Consider the following 24,098-nt stretch of genomic DNA (forward strand, 5'->3'; position numbering starts at 1 on the left):
CGTTTATAACCGCCCCGGCGGTGGGAAAGGGGCGGGGCCGCTCCCACCCCCGCCAATGGGAGACGGTCGGGCCCGCGCCGGGGCACCGGGCACCGCCGGGACCGGCCCGCACCCCCCACCGGCACCCCGCGGGGCAGCGCGGCTGCGGCCGGCGGCGCGGAGCAGGGCGGGACGCCGCGAAGCCTGCGGCTCGGCTCGGCGCGGCTCGGGACATCGTGCCGCCTAGGTAAGCACGGCTCAGCTCGGCTCAGCTCGCTTCAGCATGGCTTGAGGCAGCACGGCTCGGCTCAGTTCAGCATGGCTCAGGACATCGTGCCACCTAGGTAGGCATGGCTTGGCTTGGCTTGGCACAGCTCAGCTCTGCACGGCTCAGCTTGACACAGCACGGCTCGGCTCGGCTCAGCACAGCTTGAGATACCGTGCCACCTAGGTAGGCATGGCTCAGCTCAGCTCAGCTTGACACAGCACGGCTCAGCTCAGTTCAGCATGGCTCGGGACATCATGCCACCTAGGTAGGCATGGCTCAGCTCGCTTCAGCATGGCTTGACACAGCACGGCTCAGTTCAGCATGGCTCAGGACATCATACCACCTAGGCAGGCACAGCTCAGCTTGACTTGGTTTAGCACGGCTGGAGATGTCATGCCACCTACAGCACAGCTCGGCTCCGGGCATCGTGCCACCTAGGTAGGCACAGCTCAGCTCATCTTAGTTCAACTTGTCTCAGCTCAGTTCAGCACAGCTTGACGCAGCATGGCTTGGCACAGCTCAGCCCAGCTTGGTTTGGCCTGGCCCGGCTTGGTGCCTGGAGCAGGCAGGTAAGGCGTGAATCCCATCCCAGCTGCTCCCTTGCGATGTGAGGCTGATGCCCCCCGGGTGATCCCCAACCGTTCCTCACACCCCGCTGTTTGTTCGCAGCGTCCTGCCACCCTGCTCCCCAGCGTCACTCTGGGGCTGCGGCGCAGCAAGCCGTGCTGGAAGCTCAGCTCCTGGCTTGCCCCGGCCGGTGCCGCGCAGCTCGAGGGAAGCCGTGCCGCGCAGCATCGTACGCCATGTCCGTGCCACCTCCGGCGAGTGCTGGCAGGAGCTCCCTGCGCTGCCCCGGCCAGGGGGACAAAGTCCTCTCCTTTCCAGGTTTATTACACAGGGTAATTGCTGCCGCTGGGCTCGCTTTATTAAGCGCCTGCTTTAATATTTCACCAGGTCTCTGTACTCGGTGATCCTTTGCGCGTCCCTGCTGCGCAGGGCCGCAGGCTCTCGCCACGGGCCTGACCCTCGGTGCCCTCTGCGTGGAGGGTGAGATGCGCGCCAGGATCGACACTGATCTCCGATGCCGGAGGAGCCGGGCTCTGCCAGCCGGACTGCCGTCGGTGCCGGCTGCCCCTGCCAGACCCCACGAGCCCTGGCACGGTGGTGGCAATGGCAGCAGGTGCCTGCACCATCCTTCTTGGAAACACCTCCCCGGTACTGGCGGAAAAACACATTTCATCAGCGGCAACGGCGGCGGCAGCGCTGCAGAAGTGCTGCGTCAAACAGGCTGGGGTGGTTTTGCCGGGGTGTGGTGGTGGGACCTGGCTGGGTTCACAGCCCTGCTCTTGCAGGCAGGGGAATGCCGGGAATGCCGGTGAGGTAAAGGAGGAGGAGGGATGTTCCCGACAGCGACAGCGTGGCCACAGGCTCTCCCGCGGGAATCCGCTCGCTTGCGGCACTGGGCTACTGAACTCAGTGAAAGCGATGGAGGTGGCCACAAGGCAGGGCCTCGGGGGACTCGGGCTCTAAAGAGGACCCTGTTAAAATTCCCCATCCCATCACTTCACCAGGGCTTGCAAAATGCCCTTGGAGAAACGTTGTTTTCCAAAGACACGGTATCCAGAGGCAGCATCCGTCACCGCATGGGCCAAGCCAGGGCTGCCGGGGCGTGCAAGGGAGCGGGCTGAGGGATACGGTGTTTTACAGAGACAGCCAGAACATAGAGCCCATCCCAACACTGGTGTTTCAGCAAGGGCTGCTGTGACCATTCCCAAATTACAACGTGAATTCACACATCTCCTTGAGAGCTGGGTTGGGTGTCTGTTCATCCATCCCTTCCAGAGCTCCTCACGCATGGTCTCAGGATGCCCTTCTTGTGGGACACCTCAAGACGGGTTGTAGATAGCCATGGTGTGCTCTGTTGGCCAGTCAGGGCTTTCCATGGATGCTCTCCCCAGGAGGTCTGCTGGGGCGGGGCTGGACGACCAGCACCCTTTGCCAGCCTTGGCCATTCCCCAGCTCTCCTCAAAAAAGCCGGCGTGTGGATAGGCTGACCTTGGTGGCTATTCCCTTGAAGACAGTGCCTGGCCTTGTTCATCTTCCCGTTGCTCAACACCGGAGGGTGCCTCCCAGCCACGCTGTGCTGTTAGGAAACGCTGGTGATAGCCCCATTACCTTTTGACCTACTCAAGCTCTTCCGTACCCGTTCTGCTAATTACAGCTCACTTTTTTCAGGGGAAGTGGGGCTGGTTCCACCGCAGCCACCTCCCACACCTTCTGGGGCTGCTCATGCAGATCCCTGGCAGGGGGACACCACATCTTCCTAGTGCTCCCCTTGCCCCAGGCTGTTCCTCCAGCTTGGTGGAGCCTCCCATGACTAACAGGTTTTGAGATAATTGTTCCACTCCCTAATCTCATCTGCAGAAGATTCATGACATTGTTTTTGAAGTGCCATGAGCCATTTCCAGAGGCTGTAAGCCTATGAGGGATGTGATTCATCCACGCTGCTCCCACAGGTACTTAATCTTCTCCAAAACAGCAAGTCCTTCTTCCACAGCTATTACCTCCTTAGGAAACACCAGCCAGGTGAGCACCTAACAGGGCACTTTTGTCTGTTCAGCGCTGATGGATGCTTGTGCCAGCACTTCCTTCCTCGCAGAGGCCATGGGGTATAGTCCTTCCCTGGGAGCAGTTGTCCCAGGAGAGGCAACGGTGGGGCTGGGACCCCCTTGGCTGTCGTTTGTGGGCTGGGTACCTACCACGGACCATCAAGCCCACAGGAAAGGGGATGCTGGAAATGTCCCTCGCTAACTAAAGCAGATGGGGCTCCTTCTCTCCCACACCGTGTCCTCAAAGAGCCCTTGGGATGGACGTGGGTCCATCCTTCTTCGCAGTGAAGATGTGGGACCCTGGAGCCCATTGGCGTCTGGGGCCAGAGACAGTTCAGGGGTGACAAAGGCCGTTTGCACTGCCTGGAATTAACTCTCATTTTGACCCAAAGCGTCTTGCAGAGGACAGTGATTAATTACTCCCAGCATCAACTATTTGTGTCCTACCACTGAACTTGTGCTGTTGTACTGGTTCTGGTTGGACTTTGCTGCCGGAGCGGGAGCTCTCTGTTACCCTGGCTTTCTTCTTCGGGGAGGGCAGATCCTCGGGTGGCTGCGATTCAGCTAAGCCAGGCTCAGCTCCAGGAAGCCTTTCGTGCACCCAACACTTTAATGTCCCCATGATCCTTCCCCAGGCCCAGGGCATGGAAACGGGGTCTACTAAAGCCCAGCCTGGAGGCACTTCCCATGGCATGGCCAACCTGAGCCACAGCTGCCCAAGGAGCCACCTTAACTCCTTGTGCTGGGATCTTCTCCTCCTTCTCTCCCCAGGACTTTCCATCCCTTGTTTCCAACTTTGGGACATGACCGAGGACTCTTTTTTTGGGCTTTCCTTACGTTTTGCTGCTGTAAAACACAGGTAACTGTTTGTGCCCATCATCCCGTGCATCTGACGCCACGTTGGTGGGATCGGTCTGAGTCCCAGGCTTTGATCCTCCATCTGCGGGGGGTTTCCACGCACCTCGGCTGGATGGTGGGCACAGCCCAAATGTGTCCCCAGCTCCTGGCAGGACCTCTCTGCTCCCAGGGTGCTGCGGCCAGAGCACCTCCTTCGGGGAGTACCAGGGCTGCTCCCCAGGACCACGTTGCTGGCAGCATGGAGCACCAGCTGAGCGCTGACCCCAGATCTGGCTCTGCAAATCCCTTCGTCTTTGGAAAATTCCTCCCTCCGACTTGTTTTCAGGTTGCGCAGGAGCCCCAGGTGTTTACAAAACACAGCTCCGCTTCCAGCCGCATTCATGGCTTCGGGAGAGGTTTCACCTTCTAGAAAGCCGCTCCCCAGCCTGACCCTGAGCTTTTCCGCCCCGGTGAGGACCCTGTGTCGCTGTGCCCGCTCGCCCACGCAGCCTTGGCAGCCCCTTCGCCAGCCGGGCTTTCTGCACCACGGTTCTTCAAACAAGAGCTGCTTTTGGGCTGCAGGGACCTTGCTCCTTCGGTGTGGCTGGAAAGCGTCGGTAACGCTCCCAGTTGCTCCCAGCTCCGCTAATGCTTGGTACTCTGCATCCCCCATGTCCTCGGGCATGCGTGGTACCCGTGCCAGGCTTGCTTTGCCAGCCCAGCATCATCCTCCCATCTCCCATCTCTCCCGTGCTCATCACAGGGAATCTACCTCGATAGTAGGGTGATGGGTACAGGGCAAACGTGGCTCCCCCCCGGCCACGAGACAGATCCCAGGGGAATCCAGCTGCGCCACGCTCCAGGTGACATCTTGCCGCCTCTGCCCCCAGGGGAGAGGGCAGTAGGTCACGGCAGCTGTGACCTGGTTCCTGTCCCACGCCTCCATCCTGCTGGGGAAGGTGATTGCAGAGCAGAGCGTGTCGCCAGCCCCAGGTTGCTCAAGAGGATCGTGGCCAGGAGGTAGAGGAGTCGTCCTCCGGCTGAGGCAGCAGGAGGAATCTGGGGGGGGACACAAGCGATCATGATGCTCCTGGAAGGTGGCCAGGGCACACCGGCACTCGCAAGAAGTGCTCTGGATGGCTCCGACCTGAGAACAAAGGTGAGGTTGTGCTGTTCCTGGTGGGAATTGTGCTTCTCACGCAAGCTGGCGGGGCTTCGCAGCAATCGCAAGGCCAGGACCGCGGGTGGCATCACCCTGAGCTCGGGGACGGCAGCGGGGATGTGCCCACGCGGCATGAGGCTGGAACCGACCTCAGAGTGTGGCAGCAAAGAGGCCCCCGCGCTGGGACAGTCCTGTGGAAAGGGCTGGTGGGGTGGGATGGAGGAGGCAGGGGATGGAGGAGGCAGGGGATGGAGGAGGCAGGGGACATCTTCCAGCACAGGCTCTGTAAGGGGTGGGAGCAGGTCTCCACCGCCAAACTGCTGCAGAAGAGGGTAAATGTGACAGCAAGCGGAGCCGGGCTTGTCCCCGCTGTCCTCTGCTCACCCCCCGTCCCTGGAAGGGGGCCAGGGCGAGATGGGGGCCAGGGACGAGCGCTGGAGAGACGGCCGAGCATGGGGGGACAGGAGCACGTCCCCGCCAGCCAGACAAACGGCCGGGACCAAGGACGCGGCTGTCATTCCGTCAGGGACGCGGAAGCGGCGGGATGTCTCGGGTCGGGTGGGGGGGGGGAGGCAGGGGGAGCGGGGTGCAGCCCCCCTGGGTGCCCGACGGGGAGAACAGCACACCGAAGGCCAGCGAGCGAGCACCCAAAGAGCGGCGGGACAGGAGGCGTCGCGTTTCGGGTGGCCTCGCCGTGCGCGTGGCCGCCGTGCCCCCTCGTGGCAGCAGGACACAGCCGGTGGCCCCGGGCTGGCGTGGGCAGGAGCCACGCAGGGGCTGAGCCCGGGTGCAGGCAGGAATGGAGGCAGGGATGGAGGTGCCGGCTGCCGCGAGGTGCACCCCATCCCACCCGGAGCATCCTCCTGGGGGTGCAGCACCCCAACCCCGGCTCTGCTGATGATGCCAGAGGCCAGACGTGCCGCGGGTCCCCGCCAAACCTCGTAGGCAGCCCACGAACCTGCCTCCGCTCGCAGAGGAGTCTGTGGCATCCCGCCGCCCCCTCTCCTTCTCGGGGGGGGGGGGCGGTGGGAGGGGTGGAGGGGGGGCTGATGACCGTGCCTGCCTGGTGGTTTTTTGGCATAATCCACTCGTGTCGCAGCCAAGCCAAGCACTTGAGGCGCCGCTCAAGGGCAGCGTGTGCCCAGGGCTGGGCCGGGAATCCTGGAAATATCACCAAGGCTGCAAAAAAAACCCAGCTAGGAAAAAATAAAACAGGGGTTGGCAAAGGCCTTCGCTGAGGCCATGGCTGCCACGAGTGCCGCCAAACTGCTTGGGGGGGCGGGGGGGGCATTCCCCAGCACCCTGCCTCAGTTTCCCCCCAGTGAGCCCTCGGGAGCAACAGTCCTGGGGCTGTCACAGGTATAATGTCACGCTGGGTACCTGGGCTGCAAGGGGCCAGGCAGATGCTTTTCTACCCCTTTCTCCTTCCTGCTGTGCATCTGAGCTGCCCGATACTGCCTTTTGCGACCTCTTCGCCCTCTCTTTAGGGACCCAAGTCAAGCGCCCGGAGGGGAGGAGAGCCAGGCCACGTCCCGGGGCACCTCTGGGCCACCTGCAGCTCTTGGCATGGCATCCCACTGTCCCCAAAGCCACCCGGGAACGTCACAGGCACCTCGCGAGCTGGGCAGGGCTGGCACTGCCCGGCTCCTCCGAGGCCACCGGTGCGTCCAGCCTCGCAGGAGAGGGACGACCCCGGGCAGAGGTTAGCTGGGAGGAAAAAGCGGCCCTGCCCGGGGGAGTTTTTCTTCATTCCTTGAAAGCCGCAGAGACCTGCCGTGCGGGATTCAGGGCTGGAGGCAGTGGCGAGGTGGAGCTGCCGTGATGGATGACGCGACATCGTTCCCAAATGCCTCCGCCACGGGTGACGGTGCCCAAAGCGCTGCAGCTGGCACAGGGGGATGCTCAGAAACGGTACCAACTCACCGTCTAGCACCTGCGGGGAGCATCGCAGCCAGCACCCGGCGTGGGGTTTAACCCGCGCCTGGGACGGGCACGAGCCAGGAGGTGGCACGTTCCTGGCTGGCCATCGCCCAGGGGGACAGGCAGGTCCTGCCCTGGCAGCCTTTACATCAGGAGGCAGCCCGTCTGCCAAAACCAGGGCGATGTTTCCGAGGCTTGCAGCTCGGCCAGGTTTGCAGGGGGCGAGGTGGCTGCTGTGCCCTGGACCCGCTCAGGGAGGGGAACAATCCTGCCTCGGACCCAGGTCCTGGTCTGGCTAAAACCCTCCGGGAGAAGTTTGTAAGGGAGAGGTGGGGTTTGAGACGGGGCAAATACTCTTGATTTTACTGCGCCGCGGCCTTGTGCTTGAGTCGCCGCTCCTGCCCTTGAGCATGCAGCCTTGAGTCTGGCAGCAGTCCTTGTGCCTTCTGGTGGGGTCCCCCCGGGTGTCCCGGAACAGAGGGGATCATACTGTCCCCGGGAGGCACGAAGGTGCCTGCAAGCCACAGGGCTGGCTGCTGCGGGCAAGTGCTCGCCCTGGGCAGTGGGGCTGGGGATGCAGCGGGAGGGATGCTGGCTTGGCTCGGGGGGGGCGTACCACATCCCCCCAGCCTCTCGGGGCTCCGCAGGGCATGGGGACACCAGGCTCCCCAGGCAGGGCCAACCCTGGGACATCTCCGGCAGCACCCACGTCCTGCTCAGGACCACGGCGATGGCTTCCCCAGGGATACGGAAGGAAGGCTCACCCCGTCCCTCCTGCCACCGCCCTCGGCACTGCTGGCTCCAGCCCACAGTATCGAGAGCCTCCAGCATCCCAGGCACAGGGACAAGGGACGCCAGCAGCGCGTCAAATCACTTTATTGCCACAGCAGCCACAGGCCAGACCCAGCTCACAGAGGGGGTCTGGGTCCAGCCCCTTGACCCCTCCGATACTGTTGAGAAGCTGAACCCCGAGCCTCCACCCCCACACACGGGTGCTGAGCGTCCTCCACATCCTGACCACCACGGAGCAGCTCCGGGGCATCGCTCCCATCCTGCTGCCTGCACCAGGGCCAGCAGGGAAAAGCGAGGCGAGACCAAGGGCGCAGAACGTGCCAGTCCTGGAGCAGCAGCGGCTGCCACCACGTCCCACCCCGGGGGGGCTGCCGGTGCTGGGGAGCGGCACGAGCCCCCCCTCGGCCCCCTCAAACCTCCATGCCGGGTGCCCGCCCCAGGCCCAGCGCCTGCACCAGGTCGTCACTGAGCCCGCCCTTCAGCGTCCGTCTCACTGCGGGAAGAGGAGAGGGTGGCACTGGCAGCGCAGGCTGCCGGGGTCCCCACACGCTGGGTGCCTGCCCGGACACGGTGGCCCCGGGGTGCTGGGGAGGGGACGCGATGGGGTACGGTGGCGTGGTCTGGTCTCAACATGGGGGGTCAGGGGTGGCCAGTGGGGAAAAGTGACACAGAGATGGGACAGGGCATGCGGACAGAGATACAGAGATGGGAAAGAGCATCGGGGCAGGGACACAGGACAGAACAGGGACAGAGCCACAGAAGTGGGACGGGGTATGGGGACAGGGACACTGAGGTGGGACAGAGTACAGGGACGGGGCAGAGCATGGGAGGAGAGAAACAGGTGGGACAGGGCAAGGGGACAGGGACAGAGATGGGACAAAGCATCTGGGCAGGGAGATGGAACAGAGTACAGGGACAGGGCATGGGGACAGGGATGGGACTTACAGGACTTCCTATTGCCACGGGACCTCCTGCGCTCCTTGTTGGCGCAGGGCCGAGGGTTGGCGTTGTGAGTCACCGATTTCACCAGCTGGTCCATGATCTCATCCGAAGCATCGTCCGGGGAGCTGGGAACATCCTCCTGGGCTGGAGAGCCCTGGGCCGGGGTGGCGTGCCCTGTCCCTGCACAGGGACAACGGGGATGCTGGCATCAGCCGTGCCCAGCCAGCCGGGCATGCCTGGAGTGTCTCTGCCACCCCGCTCCTACCCCGGCTGGCCCGACTGCGGCGGACAGGGGCGTCCGTGGGGGAGGTCAGCAGGTTCTTCATGCTCTCGTGACCTGCTTCCATCTGCTCCTCGGGGCCGCTGGACACCACGGCAGGTGGTGGAGCGGCCTCGGTGATGCCAGAGAACTTCTCGGTCTGCAGTGGGAGGAGAGGCGGGTGTCGGGGACCTGGGGGGCATCACCTGGTGGCGGCAGACAGCCAAGCATCCCCATACCTCGGTGATGAGACGTCCCCGGGTCTTGTTGCGCTCGCGGTGGGCAGCCCGTTTCTGCTGCTGCTGCAGGACGCGCTCCCGGCAGGTGCGGTACTCCAGGGCGAACTCCCGGAGCAGTTTGCAGATGGGCGTCACCTTCACGTCCCGCGCCGTGCTTGCCGGGTACCCCAGGTACAGCAGGAAGGAGTGAAACCTGCAGGGACGTTGGTCACGGTGGGCCACCAACAGGACCACAGGGTTCCCGCTGTGTCCCCAGAACCTCAAGCCACCGACCTGTTGAGGACGCGCCTGTGCACCACCTTCAAGACGACAATGCGCAGGGTGCTGTCCTTGAGGAAGTCCGTCAGCTTGCTCTTCAGCACCGGCTTGGTCTCGTGCTTGGCAATCACCTTCAGGTTGTCCCAGGAGGCCCTGCACCTCCGCTCCAGCTGCACCAGGCTGTTGGCCAGTTCGTCAAAGTCAATCTGGAAGAGCAAGACGTCAGCTCTCGGCAATGCTGGTGGAGCTGGGCAGCCATGGGACCCACACCCTTGCCTTGCCTGGGTGTCACCTGCCTTGCCTCACCTTGGCGGAGCGGGTGATGGAGGCAATCTCCGAGTAGAGGTCAGTGGTTTCTGGGAACTTCTCTACCACCATCTGGCAGAGATGGTGGAGCAGGGACTGCCGGTGCACTGTGTCCTTCACTTCTGAGACCTTCTCCAGGTAGCCCAGCTCAAAGCCTCTGCTCTGAAAGCCCAATGTGCTCAGCAGACCTGCAGATCCACTGGGCCCCCACCAGCACCACCCAGCCTCAGGTGCCATCCCAGGCTTCCCATGGTCCCTCTTGAGTCAGCACTCAAGACAGGCCACATCCCTCCATGCCCTGCTTCTCACCTGGGAGCCATTCAAGAAGTTGCCCATGGCCAACAGCGTGGCCAGGATGCACTTGAAGGTGTGATTTCTGGCCAGCTGCTCCATGCCCACCTTCAGATCAAAGAGCGGCTCTGCAATCTCCTGGGTGAGGAGAGAGGCAGGTGAAACCCCTTGGCCACTTCTGGGAGCTTCAGCATTTGCCCTGGCTCATGAGGACAACCACCTCATGGTCAACCCAAGCCCATGCTTGCCTCGGGGATCTGCCTGTCCCCAGCCAGGATGGCACCTCCTGTACTTGGACATGCCTGGTCATTACCAGCAACATGCTTGGCTCAGCGCTCAGCACTGCTGGGGCTGGCAGTGGTGGGAGGGCAGAGGGCAGATGGAGTACGTGGCTCCGTACCTGCTCCAGACTCTCGTAGTCCAGCTTGAAGGCCCAGAGCTGGAGCCTGGCTGTGAGGTCGCTGATAGAAGACAGGGCGAGCAGGAACTGCTCCGCAGAGCCCAAGGGCACATCAGGGTTGGCCAACTGGGCCTCCTGGATCTTCTGCTTCTCCTCCTCGGTCGGGACCATGGTCAGGATTTTCTAAAGCAGGCAAAGAGGGATGTGTCAGACTCCAGACATGTCACTATGGGACGTGTCATCCCAGCACTGGCAGTGCAGGTATCATGGCATGGAGGCCTCCTGGACAGGTGAAATGGCCCACATGGTGACCTCACAGGGGCCGAGCTTCTGTCGTGCTCACCTCAATCCCCTCCTTATTGACTGCAAACTCGTCAAAGTTGAGCACGGCTGTCTTGATGATGTGCACGGGTGGCAGCACCGTGAGGCCAATGTTGATGGCATTGCTCCTCTTGGGATCCAGCACCACCACAACCTTCTTCCCATCCATGGCCTTCTGCAAGGAGGACAGGATGGTTGAGGACAGCCAGGCAAAGGGCACACCTTCATGAAAACACCATGGACACAGGGAACCAATCAGGAACCCGGTAGTGAGCCAAACCTGCGCACTGCCCATCACCATCCTCACCAAGCCTCTGGGCTGTGGGAACCCATCCACAGCACGGGGTAGGGGTGACAGTCCATGCCTAGGGTCCCCACAGGAACCAACAGCCTTCCTCCCACCCCTCAAGTCCCCTTGGCTGATGGGTGCCAGCCCGCTGGTACCTTTGAAGTTGGCACTTCCTTTGACCGTGACTCAAAGAGATGCTCCAGTTTGGCAGCATTGACCTCGACATTCTGCAAGGACGCCCACAGTGTTGCCTGACCAAACCTGCCCGGCCCCACAGAGCCATCCAGCTGCTTCAGCTCCTTCCAGAAGAGCTTCACTGTCCTCTTCTTCTTGGCCTGGGAGGGGCCATCCATTGCTATGGAGCCTGGCAGCCCCGGGGGTGGCGGACAGCCGGGGACTGCAGGAGGTGGAGGTGGTGGGCAGCCAGGGACCGCAGGAGGTGGGGGTGGAGGTGGTGGGCAGCCAGGGACCGCAGGAGGTGGGGGTGGAGGTGGTGGGCAGCCAGGGGCTGCAGGAGGTGGAGGAGGAACCATGAGAGCTCCAGCACTTGTCGCTTCGATGCTGGGAGAGAGGAAGGAGCCATTGGCCATGGGCCCTGTGTCCAGGATGTCAAAGTCATCTTCTTCCCCCAAATCAGTGAAGTCCAAGTCCTTAATCTTCAGCTGCACAGGGCTGGCCTCCAGGCACTCCCACGTCAGCTCTACATCCTTCTTGATGGGCATCATCCCGGTGTTCTCCAGCTTCTGCTTGTGGGTCTCAGCATCTACACTGGACACGGCACGTGCCAGCTTGGTGTGGGTGCTGGCCACTGGCCTGTCTGGAGTCCTGCCACAGAGCCAGGCACCCTCCTGCTCCCGGCTGCCACCTCCCTCGGCATCCATCTCCACTTTACCCTGGACCAGGGGGGATGATGGGACCTTGGAGACTTTCTCCCTCCCTGGCTCTGAGGAGCCCTTGGCGTAGAGCATGTCCAGCATAAACTTGGTGTCAGAGGAGATGGTGCTGCAGGAGTCGGTGGTGTCCAGCTGAGCCAGGCGGGACCCTGCAGGGAGAGGGGGAGAGGCTGGGACACCCTGCTTGGAGGGGCTGCACGTAGAGTTGGGGTCCTGCCCTCTGGTGGGGTGTGCTCGGATGCCGGTGTTTGGAGCGGGACGGGGAGGTACCGCACAGCTCCACCATGGCTCTGGGTATCAGGTGTGGGCTGGGGGCAAAGAGGCCACTAATGCCCACCCCAGGGACCCCGACGAGCCCAGAGCTGGGAACACACACTCTGGCAGCACCTACTTATGCCGGGTGGCTTCATCCCGGGCTCGGGGATGCTGCTGTCCCTGTCCCACGCGACAGCGGTGGCATGCTCCAGCACAGCATCACTGAGGACATCGAGCCGTCCCTTGGCCATGGAAGAGATCTTCTCTTTCTGGGCTGCGGCCAGGTTCTCCAAGAAGCGAGCTCTGCAAGGCAGGGGTGGATGTTGGCCGGGAGCAAGGCAGGGATGGGGACGATGGGCAAACCATGCCACGCCGCACTGCACAGCCAGCCCCGCAGCACCGAAACCCCCTGCACTGGCCACACCACATCGCGGACCCGGAGGTTCAACCTCCTCCGAGCCCTGCGGAGAGACAGGCGATGCCACCACGGCTCAGGGACGGGGATGCCGCGGCCCCACGGGAGCCAACGGCTCATGCTGTCAGGGTGCCACCATCACCTGCTGGTCCCAACGGACCTGGTGCTCGCTGCGACCATCACCCAAAAGCTGCAAAACCCAGGAGGGCACCCAGGCAGAGACTCGTGGGGACCCTCCTGCTCCTCATGCCCTGCGTAGCCGGAGCCCAGACGCCTCCGGCCGGAGGAAGCGCACGCCTGGAGACACACGCATGCCTCTACTTACTCAAACTTCCTCAAAATAGGCTTGTCCCCATGCAAGGAGGGGGCATCCTCCCGCCTGAGGGAAAAGAGGGGTTAGCCCCCCCTGCCAGCAGCCCCCCGGGGCTCGTGCCTCCTGCACGCACCACGCCTCCAGCGTCACCCTGCCGTCACCCCACGGCCCTGGGGTTCACGGGGAGCCCTAGCGAGTCCCCTCCTGCCCAGGCACTGCATGGCGTTGGGTGCTGGCGAGACAGACCCCCCGCCAGAGCCACCCGGTCTGCCTCCAGGATGGCGATGCCACCCCCAGCAGGGACACCTCACCCCAGCAAGGGGGGGTCAGAGGGTGCCATCACCCCGTGGGGGATGCTGGCGATGGGGGGAGCGGGCTGGGGTCCCGCAGGCAGGGCTCGGAGGGGAGAGGCGAGGGATGGGGGCAGCGAGGGGGGTGCGAGGGGCAGCGAGCGGGGCAGGGCAGGGCAGCGCCCGCTCCCACCGGAGCGTCACGCCAGGAGGGAGCACACGCGTGCAGAGCCCGGGCACTTACCAGACAGGGGCAGTTTGGTGCAGCCTGCAAAAGGAAAGATAGAAAGAGTGGGCAGAGGAGAGGGCAAGCGTGGCAAGAGAGGAGCAGCGAGGAGGAGCTGGAGCAGAGCCGCGTGCGCCTGAAGGATGCCCTGGAGCCCCTGGCCGGACCCTCTCTGATGCCCCCGGATCACCTCTGATGCCAACTCCCCCGTTACACTTCTCTCCAGTCCCAGTGCCTGCCCAGACCCCGTTTCCCCCGGGAGCCCCCCCCAGAGCCCCAGGGGAACCCCCCAGGCACCCAGCCCCTCCTGGCTGCTTACTTGTAGACGCTGCGCTCGCCTGGGGCTGGGGGCTGCTCCTTCTCGGCCGGGGGGGAGGCCAGGGCCAGCCGCACGCTGGACGCGCTGTTGTAGACGCTGCCAGGACAGGGTCTGGAAGGAGAGGTGACGGGAACTGAGAGGGGGTCCCGCAGGGCTGCCCTCCACCCTGGCACCGGGAACGGACCCGAGCGCTGCTCACATCGCATCCCAGCACCTCCGCCATCCCGGGAGCATCCCCACCACAGGCCGCCTCCAGCCGCACTTACTCTGCTGGGCTGCTGGGCGTGGGGACAGCCGGGGTGTCCTCGGTGGGGGGCTCCTTCGGGGTGCCAGGGGACCCCAGCAGCGGTGGGGCATCGGGGCTGGGCTCCGGGCAGCCACCCTGGGATCGCCACCCGCGCCGGCCCTCGTCCGTCCTCCGCTCCTTTCGTCCTCCCGAGGGCGGCTCTTCCGCGTCATCCTCCAGCTTGAGAGCGCTCTGGGGAGGGGACGGGGGGCATGGCACCGCGCACGGCACCCCTGCCACCCCATGCTGCCACAGGACGCGGCACGTGGCCAGATCCCGTGGGAGCCCCACTCACTTCGTAGAGCGTGAACTGCTGCTTCAAGTCGAGGTCGGTGCCCTTGCTGCCCAGGTACTGCTGCACCACGTGCTCCATGCCCTGCTGCTCCAGGCAGTCCGTCACGTCGTAGAAGGTGTCTTGGTCTGGGAGGGCTGCCAGCGTCTGAGCAGGACCAGAGGGACGCTGCTGGGACCGGTGTGACCCACACCGAGCCCCACTGGCGTGGCATCGTGGGGACACCCTGCCAACCCCCCTGGACCTTGTTGATCAGCGTCATGGCGAACACCAGCAGGTCCGTGTCAGCCCCGTTGCGTTGCTCCAGGATGGCCATCAGGTTGGACCACGGGCACGTGCCTGAGAACAGCGACACGTGAAGGTGACAGGCGGGCCATGGCGGGGGGACGCCGTCCCCCAGCGGGGATCTTGCGGGCAGCTGGGTCTGCACCCACCTCTCGCCTGGTCCACGGCGTTGACGGCGTGGATGAGGAGCAGGGCGTTGGGCTCCGTGTACTCCACGAACACCAGCAGCAGCTTCAGCGCCATCTTCACCACCAGGCGAAACTGGGACAAGGGACGGCGGCTGGGACGGTGGCAGGGGGCTGCCAGTGCGGTGCCAGGGCACTGCGGGGTGGCTGCGCCCATGGGCCAGGGCTGGGGGCTCTGCCGTGCCACCAGGGACCAGCCTGCAGCTGTGATGGCCAAGGGGCACCGGGAAGGGACCCGGAGCGGGACCCTCTTACTCCAGCTCTGTGCCCAGGAGCATGGTCACATCGGGACGGGGAGCTCTGGGGACCCCGGGTGACTTCCAGACGGGCGGGAGCGGGACCCAACACACCCAGAGGTGCCGAGCCCGAAGGCAGAGGGTGGGGTAAAGCCCCTGAGGGACGGTGCAAGGGGACAGCCACAGGCAGGGGTGCAGTGGGGAGGCAGACCCCAAAGGACGGCGGGGGCTTACCGGGCTTCCCGACAGCGTGTACAGCCACTGGACGGTCTCGTTGTGGTTGATGACACCCTGCATCCCGTCCACAAAGAGCATGATCTGGCTCAGGGCTGCAAGGCAGAGAGCAGGCAGGGTCACGGCAGGGCTGCGGCGGGCAGGGCTTTCCCAGACCCGCACAGCATCACCACGACAAGGGCAAGCTCTGGCAGCTGCCCAGGGAAACTTGTTTACTCACCCCCCCCCCCCCCCCCGCCCCGAGTGCCAGCCTTCCTCCCCGAGGACGAGAGACGCCCTGCACCCAAACACCCACCCCGGAGGATGTAATTCTGGTAGTTCTGGTCGGCCTCTGCCCCCACTTTGATCAGGCATGTCAAGCCATCCAGGTTCACGAACTCCGGCACCAGGTCCTTGTCCTCCTGGGGCGGGGGGTAAGGCCAGGCGTTACCGCAGCGTGGGGAGGCAGGGGCAGGCAGCCAGCTCTGGGGGAGCTCCCCCTGAGCCCCCCACCGCGCCGGCATCACCGTACCTGGAAGAGCTGCTTGAGGGAGAAGAGGGATCGCCGCAGCTCCGGCCCCTGCGAGTTGTACAGCTTCTCTGGAAGGAAAGAGATTCGGCATGGTGGCCTGACCCGCGGGGGCTCACGGCTGAACCGGGGCTCCAAAGTGCTCCCGGCTGTCTGGGAAAGTCCCGCACCCCAGCTCAACCCGTGCCGTCCCCCCAGGGTGCCAGCACTGCCCGGCTGTCGGACACGCAGGGTGGAAGCAGCTGTGGCTCCACAACTGCTTATTTCAGCCCTGCCATCTTCCTATTTCCGTTTTTTGCTTTTTTTTTTTCTGCCCAGCAATGACATAAATATCCCCTCTGGTTTCCTGTGCAGAATGCAAACAGGAACACGGGCAGGAGGCTGAGCTACTTTTAGCCATCCCTGCCCGGGCACAGCCCTGGCCCCATCCCGGAGCCCCCAGCAGCCCCACAGCTTCCCAAGAGCAGCAGGATGGGGATGGGAAGGACGGCAGCGTGACACCGGCTGCTCGGGGACAATAGCACGGTCACCGGGCTGGAGGCTGGATGGAGCCTACGTGCTCATGGGGATGGAGCCTGCGGGCAGGAGCCAGCACAACGGGAAGCCCAAAAGCCCCGCTCCAATGAGCCAGGACCAAAGGCATCGGGAGCCAGCGCTTCCCGCATCCACAAATCAAGTTATCCAAGTATCCCAAGTTATTTGGGTCAGGCGTAGAGCTGTGAGAAGCCAAAAGCAAGCTGTCCAAGGAGTCCCCCAGACACGCCAACGAGGGTTCTGTAAAACATGAGGTCCCGGCAGCCTCCTCCGTTTGCTTATCAGCTTGTCAGAGCAGCCGAGAGGGAAAGCAGAGCAGCTCGGGGCTCAGCCGGAGCCTGGGAACCGCCGGCAAAGAGCACGACCCCGACCCCGACCTTCCTGCAGGGAGAGGGCTCTGCGCTGCGCCCCTTCCCGCGCCGCTCGGGAAGCTGATGCCCGGCCGGCATTGCTCTGCTCAGCGCTTGTTTTCCCCCCCTGCTAAGGGGAAAAAAACCCCCCCTTGAGACTCCCGAATATTTTGCAGAACCTCCGAGCGGGCTGCCCGAAGCCACGGCAGCGCTTTCTGCTGAGCTAGAGCTATTTGTTTGTACCTCCAAAGCTATATTTAGAGCTCGCCTGAATGACCCGGAATATCTGCAGCGGGCGGTGAGCTCCCAGCTGAAGAGGCAAAAGTCCCGACCTCTGCGTATGGAGGGGATTAACCCAGCGGGTCCCCACCAGCCCCGCGGGGACCGTGTCCCCTGCACCTCTCGGGGGGGTTCTGGGGCAGGAGCAGCCCTGGGCTGTATTGCTCCCCACCTCCATCATGAAAAGCCAGGCCAAAACTCACCACGGAGGCCAAACCCCCACCGTCCGGGGGGGCCGAGCGGCCGGACCCGCACCAGCCTGGAGGAAGGAGCAGCCCCGACTCACCGATGATGGCGTGGACTCGGACGGAGAGCTGAGTGCGCAGGATCAGAGTCGGCCGTCTCCCCTTCCTAGGGTGGGGGGAAACAGCACGTGAGCACCCTCAGCGGGACCACCATGGCCCCCAGCCCCTCGCCCGCAGCCCCTGGCGCTCACATGCATGCGGAGTCCCCGTGTCCCATCCCTGGAGGGTCTGGGCACCCCGCGTGCCTCACCTGACCTCCTCGTAGAAACCCTCCAGATCATCTTTCTGCTCCAGCAGGGACAAGTCGAGGTCCAGGTAGTGTCCGGAGGGCGAGACCTGCAGCGTGCAGTCCTCCAGCTGGGGATGCAGACAGCCCGGCTGAGCCCCCGTGCCCACCACATCCCTCCCAGTTCCCGGACCATGCAGCATCCCCGGGTCACCCTCCCACCCGCACCAAACCCACCAGGCAGCCGCATCCCGGAGTGGGGCGGCAGGTCACACCCTGTCCCCAAGCGGAGATGCCCCGGTACCCCCACCCCAGCCCAGTGGGAGACTGGGGAAAAACACGGAGCCGCAGGCTGGGAGAAGGCAGAGCGAGGGCGGCCCTGCCGCCGCCAGCCAGAGACACGGCAAGAGGCTGCTCCGCTCCCCGGGGCTCCCCTTAGTCAGCCAGGGCGTGACTGGGGCAGGATCCATCTCCTCCCTGGTGCCTTTGCCTGGGCAGATGAATCACCTCCGCCTGCGGGGACTGGGTCTGCGGGAACCGCCAAGGCACCCAGCCCGAGTACAGACACCCCAAACCAGGGCGAATCCCACAGGGATGTCCCCCGGCCCACCCAGCCTCTGGCTCAGCCCGCAGCCACGTGGCATCTTCCGGCGGGATGGGGAAAAGCACAGCCCGAGGCAAGGCTGGGGCGAGGGCGTCTCCCCTGAAAGCCCACGTACAGCACCCACAGTGCACCCCAGCCAGCGGGCACGGCACCCAGAGGTGCTCCAGGCACGGCACCCACAAAGCCCCTGAGCCACCTGGGACCCAGCAGCCCCCCACAGCACCCAGGCACGTCTCCCGGCTGAGCTCCGGATGGGGCAGGGCAATTTGCCCTCAAGGCGGGAGTAAAGGCAGCGCCAGCACCCCTGCCACCGCAGCGCATCTGGTCCCGTTCCTAAAATGTTTGCAGCCCCCCCCTCTCCTAGCTCACCCCAGCTCCGAGGAAGTGCTGTGTAACCACCTGGGGATAAAATCCTGTTATTGGGTTTTATATAAAACCCTGCCCTGGCCACCCTTGGGCGGGCTGGTGACCCACAGCAATACTGGGCACGGCTCCTGCATCTCACTGGGGTTGCTTTCCACGGAAGCCCCTTCTCCTCGAGTCACGGGATCGTGCAAGAGCTCAAAAGTATGACTTCAGCGCGAGCGGGATGTTAAAACCAGAGGGCAGAGGAAAAACGCCACGTGCATTAAAATAATTACCCTAACTAAGCCTTGGGATAACGGGCAATTTGGCATGGTGCCGTCGTTGGGTCGGACGCGGTTACGTTGTTAGTAGACACTAACGTCCACGTCCCACGGTTGCTGGCCACGCCAGCCGGCCATGGCAACACGTACCAAACACAGGCTGCTGGCACCAGGCAAGCGCTCCTGGCCACCAGCTCTGCCTCCACAGCGGGTATCGCTAACGCTGACCCCACGCAGGGTTTGCTTGCTGCGGAAAGCTTCAATTCCTGCATGGGGAAAGGGCTCTCCTGGGCATCCCTGCGTCCTTCCAGGCACGAGAGACCCCTCCTGCATCCCCCCATCCTCCCGGGCATCCCTGCGTCCTCCTGGGCATGGGAGACCCCTCCTGCATCCCCTCAGACATCCCCGCATCGTTCCGCGCGCTCAAACACAGTGAGGAGCAACTCACAGCTCCAGCGCTAAAGCTTTGCCTTCTCTGGGCTGCCAGAGCCCCGGCAAGCCAGAGTTAACGTCCCCAGCTCCTGCTGGGGCTGGTGACATGTCCCAGCTGGCGGGGGAGGCCAAGTCCCTGGGACGTGACCCCACGCGTTTCCCATGTGAGCTTGGCAGCGCTCCCCACGAGGGATGCTCCGAGCGCTGGGCCCGGGTTCGGCTGCGACCCCCGCGGCGAGCGCCAGCCCCCCGGGGATGGAGACGGGCCGTCCCAGGCTCACGCCGCCCTGCCAAAAATCCCGGGGCGGCACTTCCGCGCCAGAGAGCGCCGACTGCCGCACAGGGCTGGGGTTACTCCCGTGCCCTCGGATGAGGTTTTGAACCACGCAGGATCTGAGTCCGGAGCTCGGGGCCGCGCTGCTGGGGACGGCATGTCGGGGCCACGGGGTACTGGCAGCTCCCGGCGCAGGGTGGCTGCGATCCATCCGTCTCCTGCCTGCAAATCCATTTTAAAATGAGCTGGGCTTTGAGCATCGTGGGGACTTGGAGGCAAAGCGGAGCTGGGGGAGGAGAGCAGCGTCCCACGCTCACACCTCCAGCCCGTGGCTCCTGGGAGCGCCAGGCACCCCACAACGGCACTGATGTCCTCCATCCGCCCCGTTACCTCCAATCTGAGACGTGGGAAAGGTGGAAACACACGGATGTCCCTGATCCTACCAACGCCCAGCAGCTGTGGTCGGCTACGAAGCTCAGAAAGGACACATGTGCCAAGCAAGCGAGTCCCCAGGGAACGCTGGCTCCCCCCAAAGCAGGACTGTCCCCCCTCGACTATAGGGGTGTGACGGAGACATCTTCCACCTACCACGGCATCACATCTTCCTGCTCAGACCCTGTGGCAACCCCACACCAGAGGATGCTCCAAGGCCAGGCAGTGAATATCCTCTTTATCTGCCAGCAGAGGAAACACTTTTCCCCCGTCTTTAACACCTTCTTTTTGCAGCAACCACAATTTCCCAACATTGCTGCAGCTCTTCTAGGAAAGCTATGGGGAAATTACAGAAAAAAATATATTATTTTCTCCAGCTGAGGCAGCATTTAAGCACAAGGCACCAATGGGTCAGAAGCATCTGGCATCACAAGCCTCTGCTCACCCTCCCAAAACACATGGGGACTGATGGATTACAGAGCTGCATTGCAGGAGCAACGGCAGCCAGCGGCCAAGCGGGTTCACCGTGATTCGGTTTCAGGGCTACAAGGGGTGTTTATTGCCAGGGCGCTCGGTCGCTGCCTCCTGCCCGCTCCTGCCTGACAGACGGCAGCAAGTGGATGGGAGCGCTGCCATTGCCTTATCACCGGGGGAAAAACCCAAAAACTCAGGCCAGGAAGGATCTCTGGAGGTCACCCAGAGTTGGCCTAGAAGTGCGCACTCATGTCCCTCTCGAGGCTCCACCAGCCAGGCTTGTAGCTCATTAACAGGGCCCTCGTTTCTCAGCAGCAGCAGCAGGAGGGCCCCAGTCCTGGCGAGCAGTCGGCGTCCCGGCAAAGCCATGGCACGAACGCCTGGCCGCAGCTCCTGTCCCAGGACCCACGCGAGGACCGTGCCGGGAACTGGGGCGTGCTGGCGGCTGCTGAGCACCGACGGTCGGCCAGAATCAGACGGTGGTGTTTCAAAGCCTGCCGACGACCCCATCTCACCGCTTTTGTGCCTGCCAGAGGTTAAGACGGGCAAAGACCCTCGGCGAAGCCCCCCTCGAGCCGGTTAGGAAACAGAGGACAAGCAGAGCTGGTGGGACGGGGCCTGCATGCTGCGCGCATCAAGGTCGCCCCAGCAGATCTCCGCTATCAAGTCCGAGAGCTTGCAGCGAGTGGAAGGGCGAGCTTGTGGCACCGAGGCCAGTGAGCTTTTTGCTCTTCCCCAGGTTTCTGGGGGAGGAAAGGGAAAGCAAAACTCCAGTTGGTTGGGTTTTGCAATTGTTTGGAAAAAATATCGAGATTCAGAGGCGAGATAGTGCCGGGGGGGCAAGGGAGCACAGTGGCCTTTGGGGACAGCCAAAAAAATCTGCCCTGAAAAAACCTGCCTGCGGAGGTTCCAAAAACCCCCACACCCAGCGCGAGCATCACCCAAGGGTACTAGAAAAATGCTGGAAAGCAGGAGAAGATAGTATCGGCCCAGAGCCGAACAATGCGGTGGCGGCAAACAAAGCAGGAAGGTATTTTCAAGCACAAACATGCCTTCCGGAGAGCATGAAAAAGTCATCAGTGGCGAGTCGCGCTCGGGGAAGAGGAAGCACCGAGGGTGTCACAGGGCAGGACAGGCTGTTCGAGGTAGCAATGCCGGCACGAGAAATCTCCTGCTCATCATCTCTAGGCTGCTCCCAGCTCAGGGAGCAGCTTTGCTGTGCCCAGGGAGGGCAGGACCCGGCCGGTGCCCCACGGCAGCTCATCTCCTGGGCGCCTGCGGTGCGGTTCGGTCCAATGACGACAACGCGGAGACCCCCAGCCCAGCTCCCTACCAGTCGTTGCGTCCTCCTCCCGGTGCTTCGCAGCTCCGGGCATGCTCCCCAGCACACGTCACCTCGGGACAAGCCTGGCACAGGGCATCCCCAGCTGAAATTTTTTTTACAGCCTGTTCCTTGGGAAAAATCCGACTGTTCATTTACTAATTTTAGGGCAGCGAGTAATGGAGGTGAGCGCTACCTGGCACAAAGGGCACCAAGGGAGGTTTCGGCTGGTCGTGCCAGGGTAACGATGTCTACATGGCTCCGGGGTGCCAGCTCTGAATTTGGACTGAACCAGGGGGTTCGGGAGACCAAGCTTGCTCCATGGGGTATAAATCCCGTTGCAGGAGGCTCCCAACGGAGATGCTGGCTTGTGCAAACCCCAGCCAGCAGCCCAGCTTGTCAGGCAAGGCTAGAGCTCTGCATAACAAAGGCAGCACAGTTTATAACCTATATAAACTGGGATTATGGCTTGTAAGCCCAGAGCAAGGTCCTAGACGCTCGCCTGTGATTTTGCCATGGGGCAATGCAGAGAAATTACAGAAAAAAAACATCTGGAGCTTGGCTTAGGCAGGGAGCAGAGCCCGAACCCCCAGGATTAACACGCCTCCGCGGAGCACAGGACCTCCTTGCAATGCTCCTGCCCTCGGAAACGTCGCGTCCAGCCCCCCGTGCGATCACGGCAGCACCCTGGGCTGGTGATCCCGTTACAGCCACCTCCTGCCCGAGGAGGAGAGCACATGCCTGAAATTTGAGTTTGCTCCATTCGTCATGTCTCGGTGCTGTTTGTTCCCAAACAAACTCCATTTAGTCACCGCCTAAAAATCCCATGACGGCGACGACATGAGACGCTGCTGCTTTGCTCCAAGAAAAATGAAAAGGGGGATAAAAGGGAGGTGGTTTTGATACAGATAAAGGTCTCCCAGCGATTTTCTCCTCTGGCAGACCAGCAAGCTCGGTGCCAGGCACACCGAGCTGATTTCCCCCTCCTGCTGCCCCCCAGCTCTCCCGTCCCGCTCCGGGCAGGGCTCACTCCCCCTGCCTGCCTGGGTCGCCTCCCTTGCCTGCAATCCCGCAGTGCTGCAAGACAGAGATGCTCGGCCAGTGCCAAAACTCTGCTGGGCTCCATGTTCGTAGGGAGGAAAACAAGCCCGTCCCCGTCCCGTAAAGGATGCTCTGCAGGCATCACGCCAACAGAAGACACCCAGGAGGGAGGGTGCCCCGTCTGCCCTGCTCCCCAGCCCCTCTTTCCCAGCCTGGGTCGGGTCTGAGGGCACACAAGCAAGACACGGCGCATCGCTTCAGCCTCAGCCTCAGCCTCCAGCCTTCCTCCCGGCCGGAGGAAATTGCTCATCATGAATTTCCGCACCGTTCTCGGGCAGCTGCCACCGAACCAGAGGGGCTGGTGGCCTTGGGGCTCCAGCGTCACCTCCCCAAGGCCCACACGCTGCGGCGAGCGGGGACGCTGGCCGTGTCCCCGGCGTTGGGGAGCCGCTGTGCTCCCGTCCAGGCTCGGCTCCGCTCCCGGTAGCCGGCGTGGAAGGGGGCCGCTGGGGTGGGGACACGCTGCCTGGCTCGGCCCCCACGACGCGGGGATGCCCTCGTCCCGCTTCCCCCTGCCCGGGTTCCCGCCCGCCCGGAGCGGGCACATCCTCTTCCTCCGCGCCGCCTCAGCCGGGGCCGGCCGAGCACTGGCATCTCCGGCGGGGGCTCACGGATCCCGCCCTGACTCACACGCACCGGGAGCGCTGCCCGGGCTCCGGCGGGCTCACACCGCTCCGTCCCCTCACCTCCCCGCTCCTCCCCCCCGCCCCGCTCCCGGTGCCTCCCCCCCGCCCGCCACCCGGCTCCCCCTCACCGGCAGCGGGGCCCCGAGCAGGCGGTGCAGGGCGGGCAGCTGCGCCCCCAGGGCCAGCGCCTCCGCTACGGCGTAAACCGGAGCTCGCCGCGGCTCCGGGAAGCTGCCGCAGCCGAAGGGATCCGCGTCCTCCAGGTACTGCAGCCGGCACGGCACCGCCGCCTCCGCCATGGCAGCGCCGCCGCTGCCGCCGCTGCTGCCGCTCCGCGCGGGGGCGAGCGGCGAGGCCACGCCCCCGGCCACGCCGCCCCGGCCACGCCCCGGCCACGCCCCTCCCGGTACCGGTCACCGGGGCTCGGCGCGCCCTCTCGCGGGCGACTGACGGCGCGGTGGGGGCTGCCCGCCCGCAGCTGCCTCCCGCCCCCCCGGGGATGCTCCGCTGGGATGCTCCGCCCGGGTCAGGGGTGCTGCAGGCCCCGGGGGGGGGGCTCCGGGCTGCCCCGAGGTGCCGGGTGGGGCTGATCGCCCCGGGCGAACCAGAGCACGGGTGGGAGGCTGGGCTGCAACTCCCCGTTCTAGGGCCGGGGGGGAAGCGGCGGAGGGATGAGCTGCCCTGCACCGGGCAGCCCGGAGCCAGGGGTGCAGCGGTACCACCCCGGCAGCGGGGCAGCCTCCAAGGCCGGTGCTGATGCCGACGAGGGCGTTCCGCGTCCAAGGTGTTGATGCTAACGAGGGCGTCCAGCATGGATCACGTAGCGGGCTTGGAAAGGAGCATGCAAAAGAGAGCTGGGACCCCCGGGACGACCCAGGGGGATGGGACTGGGGACGTCGTAAGTTCTCATCGCTCTTGGACTTCAGCATGAAGCACAACCCAGCAAGGCAAAGCTTTTGCAAAGG

The 24,098-nt window shown here is 63.8% G+C and overlaps 1 protein-coding gene and 1 long non-coding RNA gene across 4 annotated transcripts; one reads left to right on the forward strand and one right to left on the reverse strand.

Annotated features, from left to right (window-relative positions):
* The first annotated feature begins 1 nt into the window (after position 1).
* On the forward strand, positions 2-5,370 carry LOC129212468 (uncharacterized). The gene is made up of 3 exons (XR_008579181.1): positions 2-226; positions 726-816; positions 917-5,370. It is a non-coding gene; the product is annotated as an uncharacterized LOC129212468 (long non-coding RNA).
* A 2,265-nt stretch (positions 5,371-7,635) lies between these two features.
* On the reverse strand, positions 7,636-23,500 carry FHOD1 (formin homology 2 domain containing 1). 3 transcript variants are annotated; one of them, XM_054841082.1, is made up of 24 exons: positions 23,262-23,491; positions 17,268-17,374; positions 17,059-17,123; positions 15,613-15,680; positions 15,397-15,502; positions 15,102-15,196; positions 14,596-14,707; positions 14,406-14,500; positions 14,165-14,308; positions 13,850-14,061; positions 13,584-13,694; positions 13,283-13,306; positions 12,761-12,814; positions 12,157-12,323; positions 11,028-11,914; positions 10,606-10,758; positions 10,263-10,445; positions 9,881-10,000; positions 9,572-9,733; positions 9,281-9,471; positions 9,008-9,200; positions 8,775-8,928; positions 8,513-8,689; positions 7,636-8,060 (listed from the first exon to the last, which is right to left on the reverse strand). In XM_054841082.1, exons 1-24 carry the CDS (start codon positions 23,430-23,432, stop codon positions 7,978-7,980), a joined length of 3,834 nt encoding a protein of 1,277 aa, XP_054697057.1. In that variant the 5' UTR covers positions 23,433-23,491; the 3' UTR covers positions 7,636-7,977. The 3 variants fall into 3 exon arrangements, with proteins under 3 accessions (XP_054697057.1, XP_054697056.1, XP_054697058.1); XM_054841081.1 differs by having other exon boundaries at positions 7,636-8,689; positions 23,262-23,500; XM_054841083.1 differs by lacking the exons at positions 12,761-12,814; positions 13,283-13,306.
* Between the last annotated feature and the right edge of the window lie 598 nt (positions 23,501-24,098).

The sequence above is a fragment of the Grus americana genome, chromosome 13 (assembly GCF_028858705.1).
Source record: "Grus americana isolate bGruAme1 chromosome 13, bGruAme1.mat, whole genome shotgun sequence".
Taxonomy (NCBI): domain Eukaryota; kingdom Metazoa; phylum Chordata; class Aves; order Gruiformes; family Gruidae; genus Grus; species Grus americana.